Source organism: Fusarium graminearum, chromosome 1 (assembly GCF_000240135.3).
Source record: "Fusarium graminearum PH-1 chromosome 1, whole genome shotgun sequence".
Classification (NCBI taxonomy): domain Eukaryota; kingdom Fungi; phylum Ascomycota; class Sordariomycetes; order Hypocreales; family Nectriaceae; genus Fusarium; species Fusarium graminearum.
Genome location: NC_026474.1, coordinates 5,588,821 through 5,615,946, shown reverse-complemented (window position 1 = coordinate 5,615,946; position 27,126 = coordinate 5,588,821). Strand labels below are relative to the sequence as shown.

Sequence of the window (27,126 nt, the reverse complement as noted above, 5' to 3'; positions counted from 1 at the left end):
GGAAAACTTTTGTCCACCGCTGTCTGACAGCTTGTTCCCACACGAGCTTTTGTCGCCATTACTTTTTGGTAACACTAGCCTTTGTTGAACTCAATAGGTCTCTTGCTACTGCCATAACATCATATCTAATGGCCTCATAGAATCGTTAAATATAATACATGTCATTCTAAACATCTAAACATCTGTGCTTGTCTCGTCCACTCCAGTGAATACTTTATACATGCGTCTACTCACGGCCTGCCCAACTGTGCGGTCCGAGAAGGTGCCATCTTTGTTGGCCATTTTTCTCACACCTTCTAACCGCATTGGCCCAGTGGTCTCGAAGCCCCGAACCAAGTCGCTGACGGTGTCGAATTCCTTAGCCACTCCGTGTGCAATTGGTGCCGTGACCCTCGCAATCTCCTGCAGCATACGAACGTAAGTATCTTTCGTATCCTCGCCTGTCTTGACCTGCCCGCTTTCCATGCAAAACCCTGCTCCCAGCGTTGCTTGATCTCGCTGCTTTCGATAAGGAATTGTCGAGATGTGCTGGGTAAAGGTCAAGATCTGCTCAGCAGTCTCCATCGGTACCATAGTGTGGTGGATCAGAACCTCATGCATGACCTGTAATTGCAGAAGCGCATCCTCAATCTTTTCTTCAGGCACGTACTCCTGAGCAGGTTTGTTTCGTCGGTTTCCAGAGGTTGCGGCTTCCTGGGCGCGGACACTGGATGCAAATTGTCGACTGCGGAGGTTTCGATTCTTGCGTATCCAAGTCGTGAGCCCTTCAATGAGATAAATAACATGATGCTCTGAGAAATGTTTCCGTACCTTCTCGACATGAGAAGAGATAGCGTCGTCTAGTGCAAGCTTGACAAGTTCATCGCAATGCATGACAACAAGCGCGTGCTTCTCATCTTGAATGCGAAGAGGTATTGGCTCCCAAAGGCCAATATCATCATTATATCGACTGCGGACCTTTCTACGCCATTTGATGACATTCTCGACCGGGCTGTCCCAAGTTGTGTACTGCACATCAAAGGGTTCCAGCATAGCCTGAAGCGCAGTTGTGACCGTTGAGTTTAGACTTGAAGGGATATCGACCATCATTTCTGGCGTCGAGACCTTCTTGTCTGTTCGCAGCTTATTGACCTCAGCCAGTGCCGCATTGCGTTGCTTCTCTCGAATTTTTTCTTGCTTTGCTTCCTCTTTCTCACGTCGTTTTGCTTCCTTCTCAATTTCTTTGGCTGCTGCCTTTGCTTCTTTTTCTCTTGCTCGGTCGACTGCTGATGGTTTATTCGCGGCTGTCGGTCTCGCTCGGGACCCAGTTGATACAACGTCGCTTTTTGAGCGCTGGAGCTGTGATCGACGTCGCATCCTTGTTACGTCGAATGCCGTAATATCTGGCAGTTCGTCGTCTTCGGAACCGTTCTCACCATTCGAATCGTCATCAATGTTAATAACGTCCCGCTTGTTCCCTGGCGGCGACGAATCGAAGGAGATAGCCTCGGGTGCCGAACTAGATATGGGATCCCACGCCGCATTCTTCTTGGGCAGCAGTTTATTTACCGGTGCAGACGGAGAAGTTATGATAATGTCGGGTTCTTTCGATGTTGTCAGTGCTGGCTGGGGAGAACTGGCGAAAGGGTCGGACGACTCGATGGGTCTTGCTGCCGTTTTCAATATCGCCTTCGATGTTGGCTTTGATGGCGAGCGTCGTACTGCCGCTGGTGAACTTGCAAATGGGTCTGAATCTTCAGCAATTGTCTGCTCTATAGGTTTTGCAGATGTGGCATTCGAAGGTCTCATCTGACCTGGCGAGATCAGACCAGGAGAACTGGTAAGCTGAATTGAATCATCAACCGCTTGAAGGCGACTATTTTGGTTCGTCCGCACCGGTGGTAGAATCGACCAGGATTCAGGCGCCGGAGATATACGCTTAAGAGGCGGTTGTATCGAAGGAGGCGATAAACGTCGCCTCTTCTTTGGGTTTTCATCGACCAAGATGGGCTCATCTAGATCTATCGTAGTGTCGAAGTCATCGGATAGAAAGAATTGACTCGATAAGGGCACACGCGCCACCGCATCCGACTTTGTCGCATTGATGCTGTGTTGCTGTCCTTCTTCTTGGGTGGCATCATCGAGTTGGGGTAGTTGGGCAGACGGCGGTGGAAGGCAATGGCTAGGCGGACTCGATGATATAAGATCAATCACGTCATTCGCCATTTTGTTGCATTTGCGATACTCGCATCAGAAACGGTCTTGGATCGCGGTCGAAGTCTTTGTAATTGATGGCGGGGCAGTTTAACGAGGTACCCTTGCGCGATGCGACGCGACCACTTGCGTTCAGGTGAACACGAAAAACGCCGAGTCACGTGTGAGGTACCGGGTAAGTTCAACCATTATGAGAGACGCATTCCAGCCAGTTTTCTCAACACTCTATCACATCTGTAATATTGCAACGAGATATCTTGGTAAAAATCATAATACAAAAATTCATGCAGTACTGTTTTATTTACACCTGCGAGGGCATATCATGAGGGAGGTTCCCAAGTGAGCGTTTGCACATCAGTCCCTCAAGCACTCAGACCTCACATGCACGCATGAGGTGTGTCAAAGCGAAACAAAATTTGGGCTGAATAATTCGTCAGAGTCAAGAACCGGCACTCTTCCTTGTGCTCATAGCGCTTGCCAACTTGCACATCGCTTATGCCTTATCTACCATGGGGTTTGGAATCCATGCTATGAGCACCATGCATATAAGCATGTCATATTCAAGGTGGTGATAAACATCCAAGGTTACTAGTATTGTTTCAAAGCCGAGCAAGTGGATCAACATCCGTATATACGTATGCTCGGTATATCAGCCGTTGATATAACAAGGGCCATTATTAAAATAGTTCATCTGGCTTAAGTTATAGTTGCAACTTGACTACACTTCACACTTGTTTATACATCATATGGGGAGAACAGTCCGTTCTAACTGCCTACCACTGGAGTTTCCTCTGCGGAGATAATCACTAATTCGTGTCAAGCGGGCGCTGCCGGTTTTTCTGCCAAGACTATGTAGCCCTTGAAGTATAAAGAAAACTTGTCCTCAAAGCTGAGGCATAGATGTGGTAGTCAAGTTTCCTAACAACACGTGCAGTATACGTGCAATAGGAATGTAGATCTATACTACATAAAAGCCGCAAAATGTCACATCGTCCTTTCGAATAGCTACATTAGGGAACACTTAGTGGCTGAAGTTACGGATAGGAATGCCCTCATTCCGCGCCTTGCAGTAGGCCTAATGGATATACTAGGGTAATAATGGAGACCTCGCTTACAAGTCAAGGTTCACGGTAACATCGTGTTCAAAGTTTGAAATTTGACGAGGTCTGTTGACTAACTGTTATCATCAAGGTTTTTGAGCATCCGGACTATTTTACAAGACCAATTGAGTAAAAAGTCCCTTCGGATATTATACCCAGTGCCCGTCAGGTAAGTCTTGGTGTTTAACAGATGAATGGGGCAAGATAGGTTTCAGATCGTAATGTCCGTTTTTGAATACAATTGTACAAACCCTTGTCAATGTTGCCGTCACCTTGAACAAATCCTAGAAACTGACCTTGACCGCCAGGATGTGTAAGTCAAAGAACCACCAACCCCGTTGATTCGAAAGTGGATATTCAAGACCCCGGCCTTGTTCGAAGGAGCAGAAAAACTGACCGTGACATTGTGAATAGGTGGAAATATTTCAGTCACTTACAGTGGCTTTGACGGGATATCTGCTGACATGTAAACTTTAACAATATTACCAGTAGACTGAAGAGTGTCCGTTTACCCTTGACCTAGTCATCGGCAACGACCGATAAACGGTTTACGGAACTCTCGCTGCAAGACTGACGAATGGGATTAATTCAAGGTCAACCGTTTGGGTTTTTCTATGTCAATAGTTTTGGTGATGAACATTCCATGCCGACATTGACTTTTCAGGGGAAAATATGTCTTGGATGGGTGCCCATGTGCTCATATTGATGTCTTGATTGGCACGGATAAGGCTTCCTTGGCAGTAGAGCCATCTTGTTAAGGTGATGATGGCGAGGAGCAGTACTTTGTCGTGTAATGATATACAACAATAGGGGCAAAGTGAAGGTAAAGGAATGACAGCTCATTCGCAATCAACTATACCACCGACGTAAACGATAAAAAGCACAAAGTATCAAGGTGTCATTGGGATCATGACTGGGGTCTGAAACAAACCGTGGCCAAGCCGCCGAGGTGAGCTTAGCCCCCGCGATTTGCTTGCTGAGAGTCAAATGACGGGCCAAACACGGACGGGACACAGGCAGAAACCATGCCGGTCACAGTAGCAGTTTCCACAATTTACTCTCTGATGTCGCGAGATGGTGCCATCCCGCGGGTCTTTGATGGATGGAGGAGGTCAAGGATTCACAGGTAAAGTGGCAACTGAAGCCACTGTGACAAGTTGGTCTCAGGTATCCGTACGTCGGGAGACGAGATCGTTAAGATGATCCCTGGATCTTATTACCGTGACAGGAGATGGGACGAAAGTCATGAAGAGCCAATCGTAAGACTCGGAACGTGTGTCGCATAGATGCTATAGTGTATTGTTAGCAACCAGAGCGACGACATGATGGGCACGGGGCGGTTGCTGGTGCAATTCATGTCACATTGTTTGCATAACGATACGTGTTGACTTTCAAGATAAACGTGTGAATAGGCACCTACCTATCCAGGTGCTATGAGCGTATGGTGGTAATATTCATTCAGTCTAGAGCATTTTAATATGGTGGGCCGCTTTAACCGCCAGGTTGGTCGAGATGGATGGGATGGATGAGCCAACAACCCAAGTTGACAACGCATCAAAAGTTGAGGGGGGTTCAAGGTCAGTTTGATTTGCAGAAATTTCTGACAGCACGAAGCGCTGGTTGATGAGAACAATTTCTTCCACCTGCGAAATCGTCTAGCGGACTTCCATCGATTCAACGGGACTTGCCATGAAACCGGTCCCGTTTGTAACGTTCTTACGTTGGTTTGATAGACTCCATGGCAACGCGACGGCATGCGGCCGCTAGTGAAGACATGTACTATTACGCGTCAGTTGGAATCAGCCCAGCCCCTGTTCTGTGATTAAACAGATATAAAATGGAAAGATCGGCTCGGGATATGAAAGGGGAGCGAGGCATTTCAGTTGAGAGAGCTCGGAAGCTAGGTCACTAGTAATTAGAGGTATTTTGGGTGGTTGGTTGCTACAAAAAAAAAACCAATTCATCAGTGCAAAAAAAAACGGCCTGATATTAAGTAGCACCTCTAGGGACTGGGATCCAACCCAACCTGGTGGATGGATTGATCGCCTCGCCTCGCTTGCCCGACGATGGACCTGTTGTACTGTTAGCGTACCTTGACTTGTACTGAATTGGCATACAATGGGATTCATGAATCAGGATATAGTAAATCGTATTTTATTAAGATGAGATGCTTGACTCTTGCAGCTTAACTGACTTGACAAAGATTATATTATCAATATCACCAGATACCATTAATCTGCAATAGTTAAGGGTCCAAGCAGATACTACAAAAGTCTAGTATATTAGGCCGACAAACCAGCCCGGAGGGCCCCTGCCCACTACTGGCTGCGCGGGCCAGGTACGAGCCACGGGGATGGCCCAGTTAAAAGGCAGTGCTCAACCAGTAGGCGCCATCTCCGTCACGATCTAACCAGGCCTGTCTCTAGCGTTTAATCCAAAATTCAGGGGTCGAGCAATCAGGTCCAGCAGACGCGAGGTTCCTGACAACGTTGGCCCAGCACTAATGTACCTCTAGTCCTTAGGGGCGGACTTGACAGCCCTTTGATGCCCCTAAACTGACTTGGACTGTGGTGAATGGAAGCATCCACGAAGGTGCGAGTGTACTGAAGCCTACTTGCTTCTTGCCCCTGGCTGTCATTGTCATTCACCAGCACTGGTGCGTACTCTGTAGTGGTGGTGGGCTTGATTCCACTTGAAGGCTGTCCCGTCCCTTTTAATTTTTTATTTATTTTTCTTCTGTGCTTTTTCTTCTTCTAACGACTCCTGAAAAAGTGATTAACTAACTCGTCGTCCGACGTCGCGACTTTCTGTCCTTTCCACTCCCAATCTCTGTTCTGCGGTCAAAACCTCTCCCACCGCTTCGTTAGTTTCTTTCTGCGCTGTTTCCTTTCCATCAACCGTCTCTTTTATCTTAGTCTTAGCTTTCTACCCGACAAAAAGCCCAGACCCCTCCGCTAGCGACCCATCCACGTTCCGCTCCACCGCTGCGCTGGAACGTAGAATTATCAATAACTAAGCACAAGCACAAGCACCTCGACGACTGCCCGATCGCCCCTCGTCGGTCGCTTGTTTAATTACGCTCCCCCTACACCCCTGGTCGGGATAAACACTCGACAACCGCCTCGTCCTCGTTCATTGAAACTTCCTAGAGTCCAGCTGTCGCACGTGAGACCCTCTGGAACACTTCGCGATCCCCTCATCAACGACGACTTTTCGTGGCGCTACCATCATCTATGACGTTCTGATCACCGACAGCTTCTCCCTCAGCGGAAGACAAGACCAACAAGAAAGCCCTTTGCGGCCTTCTAAGCTGTTAAGCGACCTTCGTGATTTTTGCCGCCGTTGCCGACTTACGATACCTGAGACACCGCGCAACTCGTCTGCACCTCACAAACAGCCATCATGGCGAGCTCACCCCCGGCCTCACCGGGAGGAATCCAAAGGCCAATGAGTGCCATCGCTGCCAGAGCCCAACCAAGAAGCACCAGCAGATTGAGCATGTCAAGTAAGGCAGGAGGTGGAAGCAGAGCCTCGGATGAGGACAGCCGGACGGCTGTCAAAGTCGGTATGTCAGCCATTGTCTTTTACATTTTGAGATGCTAACCTTTATTCTCTAGTCGTTCGAGTGCGGCCACCGTTGAAGCCAGAGGACCCTGGCTATGATCTTATTCCCCAGCGATTCCAGAAGCCCATGGTTCATACGACTTCTGACACCAGCCTTGCTATCGATTCACCTCAAGGTCGCAAACTATTTGTCTTTGACCGGGTTTTTAATCCTGATGTGACGCAAGAGGGTATTTGGGATTACGTTTCCGACTGTATCAACTCGTTTATCCAAGGATACAACGTATCTCTGATGGCTTATGGACAGTCAGGCGCTGGTAAATCATACACTATGGGAACATCCGGACCTGGCGAACAATATGATCAAGAATTAATGGGTAAGTTGGACAAGACAAGAAGCATTGGTGTTTGCTAACCAACGCTCTAGGTGTTATTCCCAGAGCCGCAACTGCTCTTTTCGAGAAGCTTGAGGTCGCCCCAAAATCTACTGCCAAAGCGAATCGCAGTTCCCTTTCGCATCTCCGAAGCCCTCGAGGATACAGTCAACAGAATGCGCTTGGTGACCGCGAGTGGTCGCTGAAAGCAACATATGTCGAAATTTACAACGAAACACTGCGCGATCTTCTCGTACCCGATACAACGCCATTGAACGAGCGCGTAAATGTCGCCATTCGCGAGGATACCAAAGGTAACATCATCCTGACTGGCCTTCGACAAGTTGAGATCAACTCAGCGGACGATCTTATGAATGCTCTCAACTTTGGATCCTCTATTCGCCAGACCGACGCCACTGCTATTAATGCCAAGTCATCGCGATCCCATGCGGTCTTTTCGCTCAACCTCGTTCAGCGCAAGAGCAAAGCTGGCTCAGGACAGGCCTCCGACAAGCGGCACTCCATGCCAGCCGAGGGGCTTTCTGGCCAGGACGTTTCTGTCACGACTGATAGCAAACTTCACTTTGTTGATTTGGCTGGAAGCGAAAGGCTCAAGAACACAGGTGCTCAAGGTGATCGTGCTAAAGAGGGTATCTCCATCAACGCTGGACTTGCCGCTCTTGGTAAAGTCATTAGCCAACTTTCAGCCCGGAACGCTGGAGCTCACGTTTCGTACCGCGATTCCCGACTCACACGATTACTGCAAGATTCTCTTGGCGGCAATGCCATTACCTACATGATTGCTTGTGTTACGCCCGCAGAGTTTCACCTGAGCGAAACGCTAAACACAGTTCAATATGCTCAACGTGCTAGAGCGATTCAGTCCAAGCCGCGCATTCAGCAAACGGAAGAGGGCGACAGCAAGGCTATTATCGACCGTCTCAAAGCTGAGGTCGCTTTCTTACGCGAGCAGATCCGCAGTGCCGAGAATGGTGGAAGCCCCCGGCGCAATGCACCACTAACTAACGAGCGATCCGATCGCCAGAACGAGCGTGAGGCGGAACTCCAGAACCAGCTTCTAGATACCCAAGAAAGCTACACCGCTCTTAGCCAGCGTCACGCACGACTTATTGCCGAGCTTGCTCGTGCTCGCGAGAACGAATCAGGTGCAAACCAGCTGGACGAACTTTCAGGTGACACCGCGGATGACCGTATCAATCGATCAAATTCTTTTGCGCAAGCGGTCGAACAGGTTGTCATGGAATACGAGAAGACTATCCAATCTCTCGAACAGTCTCTTTCCAGTACTCGCGGCACATTGTCAAATGTCGAAACTAACCTTCTCGAGAAGGAGACAAAATGTGCGTATGTCGAAACCATCAACAATCAGCTTCAGACCCGTCTGCAGAAGCTTGTTGATCGCGAGAACAATACCGAGAACTACCTTCACGATCTCGAGGCCAAGCTCGATGGTCATACCAGCGGCGAAGAGAAGAATGCAACTATCATCATGGAGCTTCGTAAGGAGATTTCCCGTGTTCGAGAGAATGAGGCGTCGTGCGAAGACTATATTTCAACTCTGGAGGAACGTCTGGCCGAGGCTGACCAAGATGCCGAGCTGATGCAACGCGAGATCGATCGACTTGAGCAGGTGGTTGAGCGACAAAGAAGTTTGGGCAAACTCGACTCCCTCCTTTACGAGCTTGACCAAATCCAAGATGGCAAGGAGCCTGGACCTGAGAACGGGATCGAAAAACATGCCGAATCGGCCAATGGTATTGCGGCTCGTCGTGCTACTGCTGAGCATTCTCGAAACCTTTCACATGTCAGCCGCCATAGCCAAATGGAAGATCCTATCCCTGAAGGCGATGAGGAACAAGACCACGCTCGCACTAGGATTGGCACCGTCAAGGAGGTGGACGAAGATTCTCTACGACTTGAGAAACCCGCAGAACATGAGCCTCCTCCAAGCCCAGCCCAGTCCAAGTTTGTTGCTGACAAGCTTGAGAATATGACACAGGAGCTCTTTGACTTGCGTGTAGAGCACGAGTCGACTCTCAACGACTACGACTCTCTTCACGATAAATATGAGTCAGCTATGCGCAGGCTTGCCGAGATGCAGGACGCTATTGACGAAGCCCGTCACTCACAAGCACAGCGTCAATCCGTAATCTCTGTTGCTACACCTACACGTAGCACTCGCCCTGAGTCTTTCTTGTCCGACACGAGGACAAACGATTTGAAGACCGGACCTCGATCTTCGTTCACCAGATCACTTTCCTCAGAGCTTTCATCTGCGATGGACTCGCCTGCTACTGCTGCGTCATCAAACGGCGATATGCTTTCTGACGATGAAACCGCTACCACTAAGCCTGCAGCGGCCTCGACAGAGAATCTGCCTAATGACGAGAGCGTCGAGCTTGCTGCTGAACTCGAGCGACTGAAGTTCATGGCACAGGAGCGCGAAGCTGCTGAGCAAGAACTGGCTGAAAGATATGCCCAGCTCGAGTCCAAGCACAACGAGACCCTTGATATCGTCGAGGAGCTCAAGACTGACCTATCTCGGGCCCGTGTCATGGAAGCCACCTCGCCTCGTTCTAGCACTCCTGTTATTCGACGCAAGTCAAGCCAGAACCTGCTTGTCGTGGACCGTGCCCAGCGATCATTTTCGTCATTGCGCAACATTGCTGCTGAGAACTTTGGAACTCACCCCGAGGCTATGCAAAGCTTTGAGATCAACCTGAACGCCGCTATACATGAACTCCATGTCAGGAGTGAGCGAATCCAGGAGCTTGAAGCAGACGTTACGGCCGCCAAGAAGGAGATGGAAACTAAGATGACCATCATCTCGGGATTGACAAGAGAACGTTCCAGTCTGAAGGCTAGTCCTGTGGAGATGACCATGGTTGCCACACTTCGAGATCAGCTCGAGCAAAATGAGAGGCAGCTCACCGAGACCAGAAACGCGCATATGGCTCGTGAACAAGCACTCACAACTGAACTTGAGGCTTTGCGCCTAGCACTTGGCACCAAGTCTAGCACTCTAGAGCCTAACAACTTTGACGCCAGGTACGAGCAGCGCGTCGCCGAGCTCCAGACCGAAGTTGCAACTTGGGAGAAGAAGCACAAGGAAGCCCTTGATTCTATGGAAAACACCGAGTACCAAATGCGAGGCACAATCGGACAGCTCGAGGCCCAGGTGGCATCGAACCATGCTCAACTTTCGTCATCGCGATCTCAGTCAAATGACGACAACGATGAGCCGACCAAGGAGGCTGAACAGCGACAACAAAATCTCATCGGCTTTCTGCGCCATGAGATTGATGAGTACAAGGCCATCATTAACAGCAACGCCGCCAAGGTTGCCGAACTGGAGCAGGCTCATGCTGCGGCTCGCGCTGAGTTGGACGAACTCCATAAGGCCCACGAGGCAGTCAAGCAAGACAACGGTCGCCAACTGCAACTTCTCGCCAATCTCCAGAAGCAGATCGCTGCCCATGATGAGACTTCGCAGACTAACCAGTCAAGCCTCGATGAGCTGAAGGTTCAGCACTCTAAGGCACTGGCTGACCTGAAGACCACCGAGCAGAAGGGCTATGAAGAGCAGGTTGAGGTTTTATTGTCTGAGCACGCCGAGAGTGCCCTTAGACTGGAGACAGAACTTGCTGAGGCAAGGGATGAGCTTCACAGCGTGTCTACCCACGTTGCTAGTGCTCTGGGTCTGGATGCTAATGTTGACAAGCTGGCAGAGCGCATCGATGAGCTCGCAGCTAGCAAAAAGGCTCTTGATGTTGAGCAAGCTAAGCGAAGCGAAATTGAGTCATCAGTCGCTGAGCTTACAAGTATCAATGAGCAGATCATGAAAGACTTTGAAGATGCCAAGACTGTTTTGGCCGACATGCTCGACGGAGGTGCTGCTTCTGGCCCATTGGTTGAACAGATCAGACTCGCCAAGAAGAGAATGACAGATCTTGACGATCGAAGCAAGAAGAACAGTCGATTGGTGGAGGAGCTGGAGGAACAACTCCAGAATAACTTTGACGAAGTCCAGATCACTAACAATCGTCTGAGCACTCTTCAGACAGAGCGTAACAACAGGTTGGATGAGGCCAATGCAGCTACTGCACGCCTGACAGCCGAATTGGAGACTCTGAAGCAGGATTATGCAGCTCTTCAGGTGAGCCAAGGCTTTATTGATATTTTGTGGATTTTACTGACTCTGAACAGAACAAGATGGATGAAGTGGCAGCTGGCATCCAACGATCAAACTCCAACTCAACCATTCGCAAGAGTGCATCGCATGTTTCTCTGCCATCACCCCCACCGGCAATCCCACTTCCTCCCCTGCCAAACGGTGCTCAATCTCCCGTCAACGGCGCTCCCGGTTCTCCCACCGCTGGACGTCCAATGAGCAAAGACAACATCAACATCTCTCAAATCACCGAAGATCAGGAGGCCCGCATCCGAACTATTGAGAAGCACCTCACTGCAGAGCGTCAACTTACTCAGACCCTTGAGGAGGCACTCACCGACTTGGAGAGGCAGACAAAACAAGTTAAGGCTGATTGTGATGCCTGGAAGAAGCGTGCTGGTGAGCTAGAAGCAGAGGTTAAGGAGCTCAAGGATCGCCCACCTCCTGAGCCAGTTCAAGACAATCGTTGGAGTCTTCAAGCCGTCGAGGAGGAGCGTAAGAAGCGACAGGCGGCCGAAGCTGCTCGACGCCAATTGGAGGAGCGTATGAACGCCATCAACAAGGGCAAGAAGAAGAAGGGAAGCCTGAACTGCTTCTAAAATGGTTACCTTAACGAGTCGATTTTGCGATGGGCATTGGAGCCAATTCTGGGATGCGTTCAGAGCGGGGGGTTGACTGGGATGGGAGTTTTTTTTGCAACGCCTTTATGTGTTACCACGTTTCTGCTTTGATGTTGTTCACCATATTCCCCCTCGAGTTTATTGTCGGTCTGGCGACTTCCGTCGGGCATCCCAACCAAGTTTTCAGCACTGGCCAGGAGTTTGGGAGGATTTATTTTCACTTGCTCTTTTTCTTGCCTCGAAGAGAATTCTTCACTTACACGAGCGGCTCGATGCAAAAATGTCTGCTATTTGGGTTCTGCCTTTGTACATGTGTGTCATTTCTCTATTTTCTACTATTTACTTTTTTCCCTACAGGGAAGTTGGGTGGAACTTTTACTGAAGGATGAGCGGAAGATGGGACGACTTTTATGAAGGCCCTGATTGGGGTCGCATTACATTACATATACGGGACCTTATTTGTCTCAAACCGATAGTGGTAAATACTAGTTCAAAACCGTTCTAATCATTCTCATCCTCCTCTGATGGGAGTACTTCTGGGAACCACCCATAGCGTGAAAAGTCTACTGAGTGCTCGCCGAGGGCATTTGTTTCTACCTCTACGCCTTCGGCTTCAAGAGCTTGAGCCTGTGAGCGAGATCCTCCTGGTTGAGATCTACAGAGTGAGTCATGCTCCTTGAGATTGAGGGAAGTTGACTTACCTTGGTGATATTTGTCCTTTGGAGTTTATGACTCTCTGCCACGGCACATTATCGTGGTTGAAGTGCTGAGACGGATCAGCAGGAAGGTGTTTTAGACAAACGCCCACCTGGCGAGGCCTTTGTGCTATATCATGTTAACTGTGTAGATGTTTGGGGTGAAGTAGAGTGAACTCACGGGTTCCTACTAGCGCGGCGATGTGGCCGTATGTAGTGACTTTGCCATGTGGGATTTCTTGGACGGCTGAGTAGACGGCGTGGAAGAAGGCTTCTGCTTCATCTGAACGAGGCATTATGTCTGTTTATGAAGGAGTGAAGGATGATGTGGAGATGTTGTGTGTTTGTGATGAGAGAAGCTATTGAAGTCGTGATGCAAATTGCGGGGTATGTAACTATCCAGTTATTTGACACTGGGAAGGGAAAAACACCATGATTTGTAAAGTTGATCAAGAGATGAGTATGACTATCTGGTATGAGTTTGCCTTTGACCATATCTGCTGGGAGTATCTATATCCTTCCGCCTTTGGGTAACACATTCAGCTGTATGCTCAGCTGTTGTTCCGTTCTCCTCAACTTTCAATCAATCGCTTGGTGGGCTCGTCGAAAACTCATAGTCATGGCTCAATCGATCAACCAAGGGCATCACCATAAACCTATAGCCTAATTTAGTTAACTCTTAAATTAACAAAGACCGAAGGTCCATCAATGTATGCAAAAGACCCACTAATTTACGTGAAGGCATCGTGTTGTAGTCATCCCACCAGACACACCAAAGAGCCTGCTCGTTGACAAGTCTTTCCCCCGGAACCCCAACTCATCAGTAAATGAACACTTGCCGCTCAAGCTTCGGTTCGATAATCCGGCGGTAATCAGAGGATTGGCTCATCGCCAATAGGCAACTCTGGGTGGTTTCTATGACGAGTGCTTCGTGTTGAAGTGTTCCTTTTTCGTACTTCTATTGATCTCTCGAGTTGTGTCCTGTGAGCAACTTGCGGGCCATCTCTGTGCGACAATCCCTTTGACATATATGTATATTCCTGGTCTGCCAAGTTGATACATACCCTGTAGAGTCCCATTTCAGTATGAAGTCGGAACGATGGGAATGTTGTGTTCCCTGATGCCTTTGTTCAATGCCTCGAAAATAGCAGTCTCTGTGTTTGTCAAGGTGGCCAATGCCTTACCTTGATCAAAGAGACAGTAAAAGCCTGTGCTCTATATCGCAAGGACTTTTGTCTTGAACAAGCCGGCTATCCCAGTCACATACTCAGATCGATTCCCGATGAGTTTATATAGTAGCGCCATGAACCCAGAATCTATGAACATCCAACAACAAATTCGCTCGCTAAACAGCTACAAGTTTCACTCATTAAAATGAATTTCAAGTTTCTCCTTCTAACCTTCACCCTCGGCGTCTTCGCTGCCGAGCCCTCTATCCCACCATTATTCGCTTCCCGGTTCGGGAAGCCCAGCCCAAACATCACCTTCACGGACGCAAATGGTACATCTCATACCCTCTACAACAATGACTGGGAACCCAACTACGCCGCCATCCAAACCAGATCCAACCTAGAGACGCGCTTCAAGACGGGCGGTTTTCTCGACAAGTGCAAGAACATCCGGTACTACCTCAGCAAGGCAGACGACAATAACCCGCGCAAGAATGGCTATACCAACGGCTACAAAAGCTCACCCTGGCTTGTTGCTGAGTGCCCTGACAAGAACGGGAACTATCTTTGTACTTGGCTTGAACTGGGTAAGTGCCTCATCAACATGGACGGGGAGCTGTACCAGGGTAAAAAGTGAGTCTTAACGTGTGAATGTCTTTGAGGGAAATTGCTAATACTTGGGAAATAGCGGAAACTTCCATCAATCTTGCACGCAATGCAACATCCGAGAAAACGGTCGTTGGTTCAACTGTGGCTGCTGGACCAAGTTACCCAAGGGAACTGTTCAGTGGGACGACATCAAGAACCGTTTGAAGAGAACGACCATTGATCTGAGTAAGATGCCCTCCCCTTCATATTCGAGAATGTATGCTGATCGATATATCCAGATGTTGCCATCGGAGCCCAAGACGGCTACCTGTACTGTCACGGAAACTGGGGGGTCAAGGACTTTTGCAGCGGAAGACCTTCGAATGATCCTTTCTCAATCAAGTGCGATGACAAAGGTATGGAGACGTACTGCTGGCAGTAGAGAAGATGATGGGGTTTGGGTATTTGCGTATTATTCTTCGCTACATTCGTTTGAGATCCATTTTAGGTATCATTGCCCTTTTTCAGGGTTATTTTAGAGAATTGCGTTGAGGGACGTGTATCGCCTCAATTCAATTGACACATTTCTGGTCAGATCAGAATATTCAGTGTCGACTCACCTCTCTGCTGTCGCCATCTGTTGGTTGACTGGACCAACTCAGAACAGCCCTTCAATAACCATCCCCATTTCTTGAGAAACCCAACGCTGACTTCCCAACTTGTTGGATTGTGTGATTCTCCCCAGACAATAAGATATGCGTCGTCCAAGCCTTGACTACACGTAACTCCGAGGATATCAAAGCACAGCTCATCCTCGTCAATGAAACCGCCCGTATATGCTCTTAGCATATTATCTCTCAACTGCGGAAAAGGTAACAGGTCAACCCAGGGATGATGCTCAATCTCGGTTTGTAATTTTGTGGGATGTAAAGACTCGGGACATGAGAGAGAAGTTGTGGTGGATTCTAGGGGGCCCAAAGTCTTGATGCTCCATGGAGACGTCACATCGTCGCAGCATAAACCTTCAAGTGGGATGCCTATATGTGAAGCGTTTTTTGACACGGCATTAACGGCATTGAGACGAATAAGAGAGGGCAGCATCGCTGGACGGTGAGAGTTGAGACTGTGTTGCACCTCGACAAGTTGCATGAACGCGTATGCTATCGCACGGTCCCGAGGCGTTGGCAAGATGAGGATACCCTCAGAGGTTGTAGTCAGGCCATCGTGAACAGTGTCCCGGGCTTTCCGTTTACCTTTGTCACTGTCAGCTTCAATGATATACCGCCTTTTGGTTGTGGGGTTTGAGTGGTTAAACTGACGATATGCTCTCTGGTTAATACGGTTCTGACGTCTCCTCCTGTCCCTGGCGTCAGTGATGCCCATCCAATCATCGTCTGGATCCGTCGGCTCCGAAGTATTGCGGCATTGTTTATGCCGCTTGAGGATCGGAGGTTGTTGAGTAAGCAAATCCGGATATATGTGATGCGGTCGCGGTGGAACTGGTTCGGCCATTCCGGAAGAGACGGGCGGCCTTGTTACGTACAGAGTGCGATTGACAAAGTATCTCCGCAAGTGGTCCTAGTATTGCGTCAAGGTTTTCGACTCGTCTTGTTCCTATTCTGCTGACATGGAAAATGTGTGTAAACTCCGGGATGGAAAAAGAAAAGAAGATATTGATAAGAATGAAATCGGGTTTACGGTCAGCACTCTAAGTCTAGTAACCCCTAGTCTGCATTGCATGGGCTTGATTGCTGACATGAAGGGTCAAATTGAATCGTCCCATGCTTCGAATATTGTTCCGAATTGATAAGATCTAACTACCGTAGTGGATCTCTTCCATGTGGAAAAAACAAGCTAATGCAACCTGCTGACATCAATAGTCCGAAAAAGTCTGACAACCAAGAACCCCCAGCAACCCAGAAAACCCAGACAACCATGCTTCAACGTGGACACTGGATGCTGATGTCAGACCTTTACTTTGATTGGACTTGTCAGATGAAACAGTCTGTCTCAGATCCAAAGTACGTATACAATTCGCCTCGATTCGATCTTGAGATATGACACTGTAGAATAGTCTACGTAATTCATCACAACTACCGATGACTCTGCCTCGTGGCGACCCGCTTCTCTTCCTTGAACATGACATGCATTCTCCATCCGGCCCTTTTTCCTCTTTGTCTCTGGGTTGATGCTTTTGATTAGTGGGCAAACGAAGACACTCTGACCAACGGCGATGGCTTCCTTTTTTCGCTCTATACACGCTGCGCTACGCTATGCTGCTAACTCCGATTATATCCAGATCCAGATATTGATGCTGATAAATTCACTTTTTCGCTTTCTATGACGTTGTGGACTAGGTGTCGGATCCGAGCTTGTGGTTTTGCCTTGGATGCTGGCGGAATTTCCATGGACTAGAAGAAAAAGTTTAACATTGGCAGTCTATGATGATTATATATAAAGAGTTTCAATAGTTCCTAGATAGTTTGTTTATTTTAATTGAATCATATTACTCTTATTTATACAACTCTCGCCTACCCATACGACTCTTATATATCTACACATCTTATAATACATACAACCACCTTCAACATGGCCGAATACGAGTTCAAGGGATGGTTGGGCAAGGATGCCGAGTCCGCCAACGGAAAGATGGAATGGGGTTCATTCGAGCCCAAGAAGTGGGAGGAGAACGACGTCGATATCAAGATCACTCACTGCGGCGTCTGCGGTTCTGACCTTCACACTCTCCGATCTGGCTGGGGCGAGACACCTTTCCGTAAGTCAATTCTACCTTGTCTCATTTTGCGTCTATACTAACAAACAACAGCCTGCTGTGTCGGCCACGAGATCGTCGGCAAGGCCGTCAAGGTTGGCAAGAACGTCAAGAACATCAAGGTCGGCGACCGCGTCGGTGTAGGTGCCCAGGCTCGCAGCTGTCTCCGTGAGGACTGCATTGAGTGCTCTGCCGGCCGAGTCAACTACTGCGACAACATGGTCAGCACCTACGGCTCCGTCTACCCCGACGGCATCGGCAAGTCTTACGGTGGATACGCCGACTACAACCGTACCGACTCTCGTTTCGTCGTCAAGATCCCCGAGGCGCTTCCCTCTGAGCTTGCCGCTCCCATGCTCTGCGGTGGTGTCACCGTCTACGCTCCTCTCCGCAACAACGGCTGCGGTCCCGGAAAGACTGTTGGTATCGTCGGTGTCGGTGGCCTGGGTCACTTCGGTATCCTCTTCGCAAAGGCTCTCGGCGCCGACAAGGTCGTCGGTATCTCCCGCAAGGCCTCCAAGAGGGACGAGGTTCTCGCTCTCGGCGCTGACTCTTACATCGCCACTGACGACGATGAGGACTGGGCCAACAAGTACGCCAAGACCGTCGACATCATTGTCTGCACCGTCTCCAGCAGCAAGATGCCCTTCAGCGACTACTTCAAGCTCCTCCGCCACGGCGGCAACTTCATCCAGGTCGGTGCTCCCGACTCTGGCCTGCTCCCTCCCGTCAACGCCTTCACTCTCATCAAGGGTGGATTCAAGCTCAGCGGCAGCCTTATCGGCTCTCCCGCCGATATCGAGGAGATGCTTGAGCTTGCTGTTAAGAAGAATGTCAAGCCCTGGATTGAGAAGCGACCCATGGAGGACGCCAACCAGACCATTATCGATATTGAGGAGGGCAAGGCCCGATACCGATACGTTTTGGTGAACCAGAAGAACATTGAGCAGTAAATTCAGTCATTTTTTAGAGATACCAACATAGAGATAGAGATAGAGATATGCTTGTATAATAGCGATGATGAATGAACAAATAGAATAATCATTGGCAAACAGCTACTGTCTGAGACCACTACGTCAACACAAAGGCATCACCATAACTATTGACCCTAAATTACATAAAACATGAGACGAAAAGAAACCTAAGATATGTAAACTTATACAAGAAACCCCATTTACGCGAAGCTTCCAGTGGGCCCTAGATACCTCCCAGCGGATGAAGCTACCGCAGGGTAAGCGTCGTGATCACTGACGGCCATCAGAGATAATGCTATGCAGTATGCCTCAACCGTGTTCAATCGACTCCAGATTACACAAATCAAGTTTCTAGTCAATGGACTTTATGCTCCTTTAAAAATGTGACCAAAGAGTCGCCGAGATCAGGCTGAGCTTGAGGAGATGATAGCTATGTTGATGAAATTACGAAGGGTGGTTCGCAGATTCGGGGTTTACACAGGAAATGGCTCATACTCAATACATTACTTACTTGTCAATTCCATTCTATATCAATAGCATTTATTTGACCCTCTCGTCACCGTTTCCAATATTTGTTCCTTTTACTGGGATTCTAACAGCACAAGGACACAGTCTATGTTCTTCGAGTTCAAGTAGGCCCTGCCTCGTGGTATTAGAAAACCTTGCTGCTAGAAGCATAAGAGACGGAATTAGTAAAATAGTTTATGCTGCTTAGGCTAGAATGTTAGAAAAAAAATTCTATACTAAAGCTGGGGTGTTAATTTGTGTTAGCCAGTAGCCGTTCTATCGTTCGCAACCCCCAGGATGCAGCTGTACGTCTTATCATAATATATTCCAGCACCGTGCTGTGACTCAGCCCTTTACTAGTTAACCCAAGGAAGCACTGTCTCATATATCTTCATATCCAGCTCAGAAGCCGCCAGTGTATATGAGTTGCTTAGGGCCTATTACAGGGAGGGGGTTCTTTTACTCTATCAGAGTCCAGAGGAATATTCCCAAGTTCTGTCTAATAAACTCCAGCTCTTGGTATAATTCACTTCACTTCTCTCATTTCCAGGCCAGATCAGTCATGTCAATTATATGGGATAATTACCGCCTCGCATATAACCCAGCGCTCCCTCAGCGTGCCTCCTTAGCTTCAAGTATAGCAAGCATTTGACCTAATAGGAACGTCTCTCGGGGATATATCTGATTTAATCAGACTTGCTGCCATCAGTTGAACAAGTCAGCTGCTTGAGGCGAATCTGAACGCCGTTACTATCAACTCGCTGACTCAGGAATAAATCCTAGAGAACCTGAATTTAATTGACATCTCCTTTGAGCTTACAATAAAGACAAGGAGTTACATGCCAGTTTGCAAAACACAACCGTTGCCTACCACTTCATTACTGAACCAATGTTGGACCGTTAGACCCTACGCACCAAGGTTCTCAAACGTTGAGATTGACGAGTCTAATAAGCTTAACACTGCAGAGTTATGTAAAGCGACGATAATTCTAATTCTTAGAGGATGATAAAGTTTCAACAGTCTTAAAATAATTCGATTGACTTTAGACAAATACTTTACTATCGCGGTTGCTCATAGATGAACATACAGAACTGAGATACTCCGAAGCCCGGCTTTTCGGCGAAATAAAAGCACATGGGTAGATACCGACGGCTCTCACATCGGCATTCGCTCATCCTGTCTCTATTGGATCGCGTGTCTGGGGTACATATGAACTGGATCTCCAAACCACGAACTGCAAGGATCGTCACCTCACAATGCCATCATCATCTCCTCCGCAGCCCGATAGAGTTACCGAACCGAGCCATTTTCAGTGAACAAAGAAAAATACGCTACCTTGAAGGGGAAATTCATGCTGCTTTCTGGAGAATAAGTGGGAAGGGCTGAGAGGATATGGCCGTTGGAACTTACACCCCGCATCTTTCCCCGCGAATTTTACTCAATTAAACTGGTTTTAATCGGTCCGAAACCTGGGGATCGACTTTAACGGCGAAATAGGTCGCGGAATTGATGAGATGGGATGGGAAGTGGACATCCGATACTGCATCTAATGGGATGTCAAAAAATACATAGCCTAAAGCTTGGTATAGAATACTGTAAATTGACTCATTAATTTCGTCTCGTATGTTCTCACTACTTGATTAAGTTTCCCAGGAAAAAACGTATATGATGACATATATATATATATATATATATGCATATAGTGACCCCTTCTGGATGATTTCATGCTCAGCCAAGTGTCTATCTCTCAATTGCCCATCATGACACTCTCACAAGCTGTACTGCAGCTACTCTCTGCGTCGCTGGCTCTCGGCCAGATGGTCTACAATGAAGTTGAGGGCCCTACAGAACGACCGCAATGCAAAACCAGAGAGACAAAAGAGCCAACATATACACATACACCCTTCAGTTACACCCTTACTGAGACTGTGAGATACGCTACCTCGGTGCCTGCACCTACCACCACAACAACGTACGCCGACCCGCCAGAATCTCTCATCTCTCTCGTGCCTTCACTGTCATTTACCACATGGGGAAAATGGGATCCCAATGCCACCACCAAAGCCTCAGACACGGATGACCCCTACGGCCAGGCTGCGTGGACTGCTCTCTGGGAACACGCCAACCCTCCCAACTTTACCGAGAAGGCCGTCTATAGCACTACCGTCTCGCCCACCCCCATTCCTAGCAGCGAGCTCATTCTTCCGCCGCGAGATTACTTTGGCCCTGAAGACTGCTACAACTTCCCAAAGAACTTTAGCTTTGGAGTCGCAAGCTCTGCGAGCCAGATCGAAGGCGCTACTGCAGAGGAGGGCAAATCGCCGTCTCTCATGGATATTCTTGTTCGGGATGATGGTGGAAAAGATTACGTTACGAATGAGCACTATTACTACTACAAGCAAGATATTGAGCGCGTCGCTGCCATGGGCGCGAAGCACTTCTCATTCAGTATTGCGTGGACGAGAATCTTGCCCTTTGCACTACCCGGTACACCTGTGAATCAGGAGGGAATTGATCATTACAATGATGTAATCAACTTCATTCTTGAAAAGGGAATGACTCCCGAAGTCACCCTGCTTCATTTTGATACTCCTCTTCAGTTCTTCGGAAGCAACCTCACAACAGCTGCGCTCAGGCCTCAGATCGGGTACACAAACGGTGGTTACCAGAACGAGACTTTCCAGGATGCTTTTGTTCACTATGCAAAGGTCGCTATGAGCCATTATGCTGATCGCGTACCTGTCTGGTTCACTTACAACGAGCCCCTGCTCTACTCATACAATGCTCTCTCAGTATACAACGTCATCAAGTCTCATGCTAGAGTTTACCACTGGTACAAGGAAGAACTCGGCGGAAAGGGAAAGATCGCGCTCAAGTTCAACAATAACTTTGGTGTTCCGCGGGATCCCAAGAGCGAGGCGGATGTGTATGCTGCGGACCACTTCAACTCAATCCAACTCGGACCTTTCTGCAATCCTATTTACCTCGGTCAAGATTATCCTGAGTCGTTTAAAATGACTTTCACTGACTTTGTCCCGTTGAACGAAGAGGATCTGAAATACATCGGCGGCACGGCTGACTTCCTGGGCATCGACCCATACACTGCCACAGTCATCGCACCACCAGTTCCAGATGACAAGGACAGCATTCTAGAATGCGCAGCCAACCTGACTTCGACTTTCCGTCCGTACTGCGTCAATCAAACTACGACAACTGTCAACGGGTGGAACATCGGCTATCGCTCCTACAGTTACGTTTACATCACACCCACCTACCTCCGAAGCTACCTCAACTACCTACACAACACATGGAGAATCCCTATCGCTATTACCGAGTTTGGCTTTCCGGTTTTCGGCGAGGCGCAGAAGGAGCTGTCTGATCAGCTGTTTGACACGCCCCGAAGCATCTACTACTTGAGCTTCTTGTCCGAGACTCTCAAGGCGATCTGGGAGGATGGAGTTGAAGTTATAGGAGCATATGCCTGGAGTTTCAGTGACAACTGGGAATTTTCTGATTACGATGCGCATTTTGGGATCCAAACAGTGAATAGGACAACGCAGGAGAGACGATATAAGAAGAGTTTCTTCGATATGGTGGATTTCATGAAGGCACGAGGCGTGGAGTAAGAAGTTTCAAGTGAGACTGATTAATGACATTATGAATAGCCAGATCTATAAGTGTATACTCATTTTCTGATATTAATTGGATTGAATGTTGATTTAATCGCCTTAAGTTACTGATCCCAACTCTTCAATGCCTCTGTACATCGTTCATTCACTCTCCGTCCGACCTCGCCTACCGAAACTCTACCAACCAAGTCATGGTGCGAACAGTCTATCGAGTCTACTTGAAGGCTTGGGCATCGTTTTGACCACCATGCCGCAGCTCCCTTATCATGAGATTCAGGGGTCAACAAGCAAAAGCAAGGACCGAGGTATGGCTTGATCGTAGACAGCTCTCGCTTGGTCAATGGGGAGATTTTGGAGTAATGATCGTGAACCATCTGTTTCTGCTCCTGTCCGAAAAGAGTGAGACCATACTCGAGCTCATTATCGTTGCCTGCATACGACACATACATCGCTGCGTCAAGAAGAAGTAGCAGAGCCTGATATTCGCCATGTCTCGAATACCAAAGCGAAGCCATCTCATATGCAATAAGCCCACCAAGGGAGTACCCTCCAAATATGAGAGTGCTTCCAGACTTGTTGCCTAGTCGCTCCTGTACATGGTCCAGGTAAATCTTGGCCCATTGCTGAATTGACTCGGGTCCTTGAGCTTGACCAAAGAAGGGGTCATCGAGAACCAGAACGTCGAATAGAGGATCAAGAAAAGGAATCATGGGTGCGAAGACACTGCCCTGACCCCAAAGGCCATGGATCAGGACAATGGTGAACTTGGACTGGGGTCGACTGTACAGTTCCGAGAACCCTCTTGGTGGTTCTAGGTTGTTATTGACTTGCCCATTGATAATTAGCTTTGTCCCATCACTCTTGTCGCCGTTTACTCCATTGCCGTTGGGGATGTTGGTCGGCAAGTTGGCTATTAGCGAACCAAGTGCCATTGGTGTCGGTGAGCGGACTAGATCTGACACATATAGTCGACAGCCAAGTCGCTGGTTCAAACGTGATACCAGTCTAGCAGCCTGGAGTGAGTGTCCGCCCAAGTGATAAAAGTCGTCAGAAATGCCAACATCATCCTGGCTCAGGCCGAGGACACTTGCGAATTCATCACACACTGCGTGTTCAAGTTCAGTCCGTGGATGATCCTTGGACTTGGAAGCTGATGAACTACCAGAGAACGACTTGGAAACTACCAGAGTCTGTGCCTTCTTGGTCAACTCTCGACGGTCGACTTTGCCGTTGTCATTCAGGGGCATAGCTTCCAGCACCCGAACGACAGAGGGTACCATATACGATGGCAGACGTGCTTTGAGATGTGATCGAAGTTTCTCTTCCACTTGTCTCCAGTGTCGTTGTTGCAGTGGGTCGTTCGTGAACGACTTCCAGTCCCGTCCTTGGTGGTCGGTCGGGAAGTTGAATAGAATTCGGGATACTCTTTCAGGACAAGGGTCGCGGTAGAAAACAGCATCAATGCCACCGTTTTGTGACTCCTGTCGAGCGCAGCTGATTTGGATCAAGTATCCTGCAGAACCAGCGATTTCATGCAGGTCCACAGCCGAGAGGGAGCCGCCAGTGTCAATCGAAGTAGTAGCAGAAACGCGGCAACCTTCAAGCCAGTCTACTGAATCTGTGCTTTTGCGGCCATTGTTGTTATCGTAGTGTCCGAGAACACCACGCTCAAACACGATCTTGCTGAATGGAATGTTGCTGATGGCAACAATGTCAAGCTCAGGGTCAGAGTTCGTCTTGGCACGACCATCCAGCATATCAAGGAGCGACTGGCGGGTCAACTGGTTCTTCTGGAAATCAATCCACTGGCCGTCTCCAAGCTCTCGCACCGGAAGTTTGTTGGCCGATTTAGAGACAGGTTTGCCATGTATCACAACGGCATACCGATAACAGCTCAGCTCGTTGGTAGCCACCATATGCTTGGGCAGAATCTCAACGTGTTCAACCAGATTCGGTAGTCTCTCCTTGAGAGCAGTGAAGAAGGCCGGGTCGACAAGTAACTCCTCTTCCGCACGTTCGATAGCCGCCATACTCTGTTGAAGAGAATCGAGACTGATTCCCTGTGAATAGAAGTTGATACCGTGAAGTGCTTTGCTGACTTGGAACTCTCGATATAGGGCATATGACCGCACGTCACCTATAAACAGTCTTTCAACACTACCCAACTGTAGGAGATTCTCGATCGCCTTTAGGAGATATTCTGGTCCGGGGAAGTACTGAACTGTGGAGTTGATGACGACCAAATCCGGGTTGTTAAAGCGAGGGTTATCGATGGAGTTAAGGTCAGTAACTGTGCCGACACGCACATCGACTTTCCCCTTTAAAACCGGAATCGTATTGGCTGCTTTGTTCGCGAAAGCGGCCGCCTGCTCTGAAAGTTCTAGACCAACGTAGCTTTCTATAGATCGGGGGAGGTTGAACAGGATCATACCACTTCCTGTCCCGATCTCAAGAACATTCCTAGGCTCCCCTCCACCAAGAAGTGTTGTCATGGTATCGTCCAACCATTCGTTCATCTCGGTCAGGTTGATGGGCTTCCCATCATACATGGAAGTCCACCCGATAAAGTCCCTTCCCAGCTTGTCAGTATCAATGTGGCTTTCGATGTCAGCGTATGATGACTTGTCAAAGTGTTCTTTCCATGCGTCGACTTGTCCCTGCTCCGTTTTGTCCTCGGCAGCCAATGCGCCTGAGGTCTCGCCATTTGTGTGGCTACTATCGCTCACATCCGCCTCGGAGATTGTGACGAAACTGACAAGCTCAACATCTCGATCACTCTCTTCCCCAACTTCACGAACGACTGTCACAGCATCTATGACAGTCTCATTTGCCATCATCAGGGCCTGTTCCACCTCCGGTAGCTCGACACGGTGGCCCCTGATCTTGACTTGGTAGTCTAGGCGTCCGAAGAATTCCAGCAGCCCATCAACGGGGCGGCGCCGAACACGGTCTCCGGTCCGGTACGCCCTCACCGGTTCGTTTCCTTCAATGAGAATAATGTTGACAAACCGACCTTCGTCCCGGGCTGGGTCAGTGTAGCCGCGGGCAACACCATCTCCAGTAACTAGGAGCTCTCCAATCACTCCCGATGCAACTGGTCGCAACTCACGGTCCACGACGTATGCGCCGGAGTATGCGACAGGCCGCCCGATTGGAACACCGTTGACACAGTTGTCTTCTTTTCTCAGTTGATACAAGGTGCTCAAAACCGAGTTCTCGGTAGGCCCGTAAGAATTGAAGACACCTTCACGAACCAAATCCAGTACTCTTCTCGCATCTTGGGCATCCAGTCGATCTCCAGCTGTGAATAGTATACGCAACGCTTCCAAGGTTGATGGGGAAGCGGAGAGACACTGCTTCAATAATGCCGGCGCCAACACCGCAACTTCGACTTTTTCTTTGTGAAAGAGCTCTCCTAGACGGGGTGCGTCGACAGCAACCATGTCATCAACGCATATGATTGTGCCACCGTTGAACAGAGGGGTGTATATCTCGGACGTGGACGTGTCGAAGGCAATGTTTGCTATATGTGCCACGGGACATGTACCCCAAATTGGTGAAAGAACAGCAGCAGCACGCACAACGCCGCGGTGCTCGATCATCACACCTTTGGGTTGACCAGTTGATCCCGATGTAAACATGACATATGCCAGGCTTGTTGCTGAGGGTTTTGTCGCATCTGTGATAGTCTCTGATTGTCGGGCTTTGAAGATCTCTGGAATGGAGACAAGTGTGACGTCTGCTTGTGATAACACCGGGAATACCACATCGGGACCAACAAGAATCAGTCTATGACCCGGAGCCGCTGAGAGAATTGCGCCAATGCGAGATGCTGGCGCCTTAACATCCAGAGGCATGTAAGCCAGGTTGGCCTTGAGAATACCCAGGATGGCAGCAACTGCCTGACAAGAGCGTGGTGCTAAGACACTAACAAGAGTCTCTGGCGCAAGTCCCTTGTTTCTCAGCCATACCTCAATAATGCCGGAGGCTTTTTCAAGTTCGTCGTATGTCATCTGCTGGAGTGAATCTTTAACAGCTATGGCAACAGGCGTAGCTGTTACTTGGCGTTGAAAGACTTCGATGATGCTCGAGTCGCGAGAGTACTGAGAGTCGGACGATATCGCGGTTATCTCAGGGGTATTATTTCCGTTTATCCGCAACGAAGCAATGGGGGTTTGGGGCTCCTTCATTCCGCGGGTCAGGACCTCGTAGAAAACCTCGATGATGGCGCGAATGGTTTCTTCATGGAAGAGGTCCTGACAGAAAAAGGCGTGTCCATAGAGACCTCCGGAAGCTTTTGATATACGGAACTCAAGATCCAACACGGGGAGGCTGCTTGAACGCTTCTCGGCTGTGTCTCCATTTGCTGTAACAGGGGCTTCAATTAGACGTGTAGAGTCTAAAGAAAATGCCGTCTGGATCAGGGGATGTCGAGACAGACCTGGCCCTTGGGGAAAAATCTGAGAGACGAGATCCTCGAACGAGATTTGTTGATTGAGATGTGCATTCTTTAAAGTCTCATCGACTAATCGTACAACTTGTTCGAATGTGAGCTCGTCTTGAACTTTGATTCGAATGCACTGCAAGTCTCTCGAGGATAGTTGAGTGTTGGAAGACTGCTCAGTATCAACATCTCCCGGACTCGGGCTTGCCCCAGACTTGTTGGTTCCAATGGTAGCGTCTTCGGTACCACTGAGTCTGTAGTGAGTTACCCTGAATGCGGCGAGCAGAATGGAAAGAAGGGGCA

The 27,126-nt window shown here is 48.8% G+C and overlaps 8 protein-coding genes across 8 annotated transcripts; 4 read left to right on the top strand and 4 right to left on the bottom strand.

Moving 5' to 3' along the window:
* Positions 1-174: 174 nt before the first annotated feature.
* FGSG_01691 (uncharacterized protein) lies at positions 175-2,205 on the bottom strand (the record flags this gene model as incomplete). The annotated part of the gene is made up of 1 exon (XM_011319218.1): positions 175-2,205. One exon carries the CDS (start codon positions 2,203-2,205, stop codon positions 175-177), a length of 2,031 nt encoding a protein of 676 aa, XP_011317520.1.
* Positions 2,206-6,695: 4,490 nt separating this feature from the next.
* FGSG_01690 (uncharacterized protein) lies at positions 6,696-12,022 on the top strand (the record flags this gene model as incomplete). The annotated part of the gene is made up of 5 exons (XM_011319217.1): positions 6,696-6,858; positions 6,911-7,234; positions 7,285-7,914; positions 7,999-11,408; positions 11,459-12,022. 5 exons carry the CDS (start codon positions 6,696-6,698, stop codon positions 12,020-12,022), a joined length of 5,091 nt encoding a protein of 1,696 aa, XP_011317519.1.
* A 522-nt stretch (positions 12,023-12,544) lies between these two features.
* FGSG_01689 (uncharacterized protein) lies at positions 12,545-13,034 on the bottom strand (the record flags this gene model as incomplete). The annotated part of the gene is made up of 3 exons (XM_011319216.1): positions 12,545-12,698; positions 12,745-12,868; positions 12,920-13,034. 3 exons carry the CDS (start codon positions 13,032-13,034, stop codon positions 12,545-12,547), a joined length of 393 nt encoding a protein of 130 aa, XP_011317518.1.
* Positions 13,035-14,112: 1,078 nt separating this feature from the next.
* FGSG_01688 (uncharacterized protein) lies at positions 14,113-15,079 on the top strand (the record flags this gene model as incomplete). Its single annotated transcript, XM_011319215.1, has 3 exons — positions 14,113-14,540; positions 14,596-14,741; positions 14,795-15,079. 3 exons carry the CDS (start codon positions 14,113-14,115, stop codon positions 14,935-14,937), a joined length of 717 nt encoding a protein of 238 aa, XP_011317517.1. The 3' UTR covers positions 14,938-15,079.
* A 7-nt stretch (positions 15,080-15,086) lies between these two features.
* Positions 15,087-16,007, bottom strand: FGSG_01687 (uncharacterized protein; the record flags this gene model as incomplete). The annotated part of the gene is made up of 1 exon (XM_011319214.1): positions 15,087-16,007. The coding sequence occupies one exon, from the start codon at positions 16,005-16,007 to the stop codon at positions 15,087-15,089; it is 921 nt and encodes a 306-aa protein (XP_011317516.1).
* Positions 16,008-17,084: 1,077 nt separating this feature from the next.
* Positions 17,085-18,221, top strand: FGSG_01686 (uncharacterized protein; the record flags this gene model as incomplete). The annotated part of the gene is made up of 2 exons (XM_011319213.1): positions 17,085-17,271; positions 17,323-18,221. The coding sequence occupies 2 exons, from the start codon at positions 17,085-17,087 to the stop codon at positions 18,219-18,221; spliced, it is 1,086 nt and encodes a 361-aa protein (XP_011317515.1).
* A 2,289-nt stretch (positions 18,222-20,510) lies between these two features.
* On the top strand, positions 20,511-22,376 carry FGSG_01685 (uncharacterized protein; the record flags this gene model as incomplete). Its single annotated transcript, XM_011319212.1, has 1 exon — positions 20,511-22,376. One exon carries the CDS (start codon positions 20,511-20,513, stop codon positions 22,374-22,376), a length of 1,866 nt encoding a protein of 621 aa, XP_011317514.1.
* A 283-nt stretch (positions 22,377-22,659) lies between these two features.
* On the bottom strand, positions 22,660-26,392 carry FGSG_11989 (uncharacterized protein; the record flags this gene model as incomplete). Its single annotated transcript, XM_011319211.1, has 2 exons — positions 22,660-22,705; positions 22,827-26,392. 2 exons carry the CDS (start codon positions 26,390-26,392, stop codon positions 22,660-22,662), a joined length of 3,612 nt encoding a protein of 1,203 aa, XP_011317513.1.
* Between the last annotated feature and the right edge of the window lie 734 nt (positions 26,393-27,126).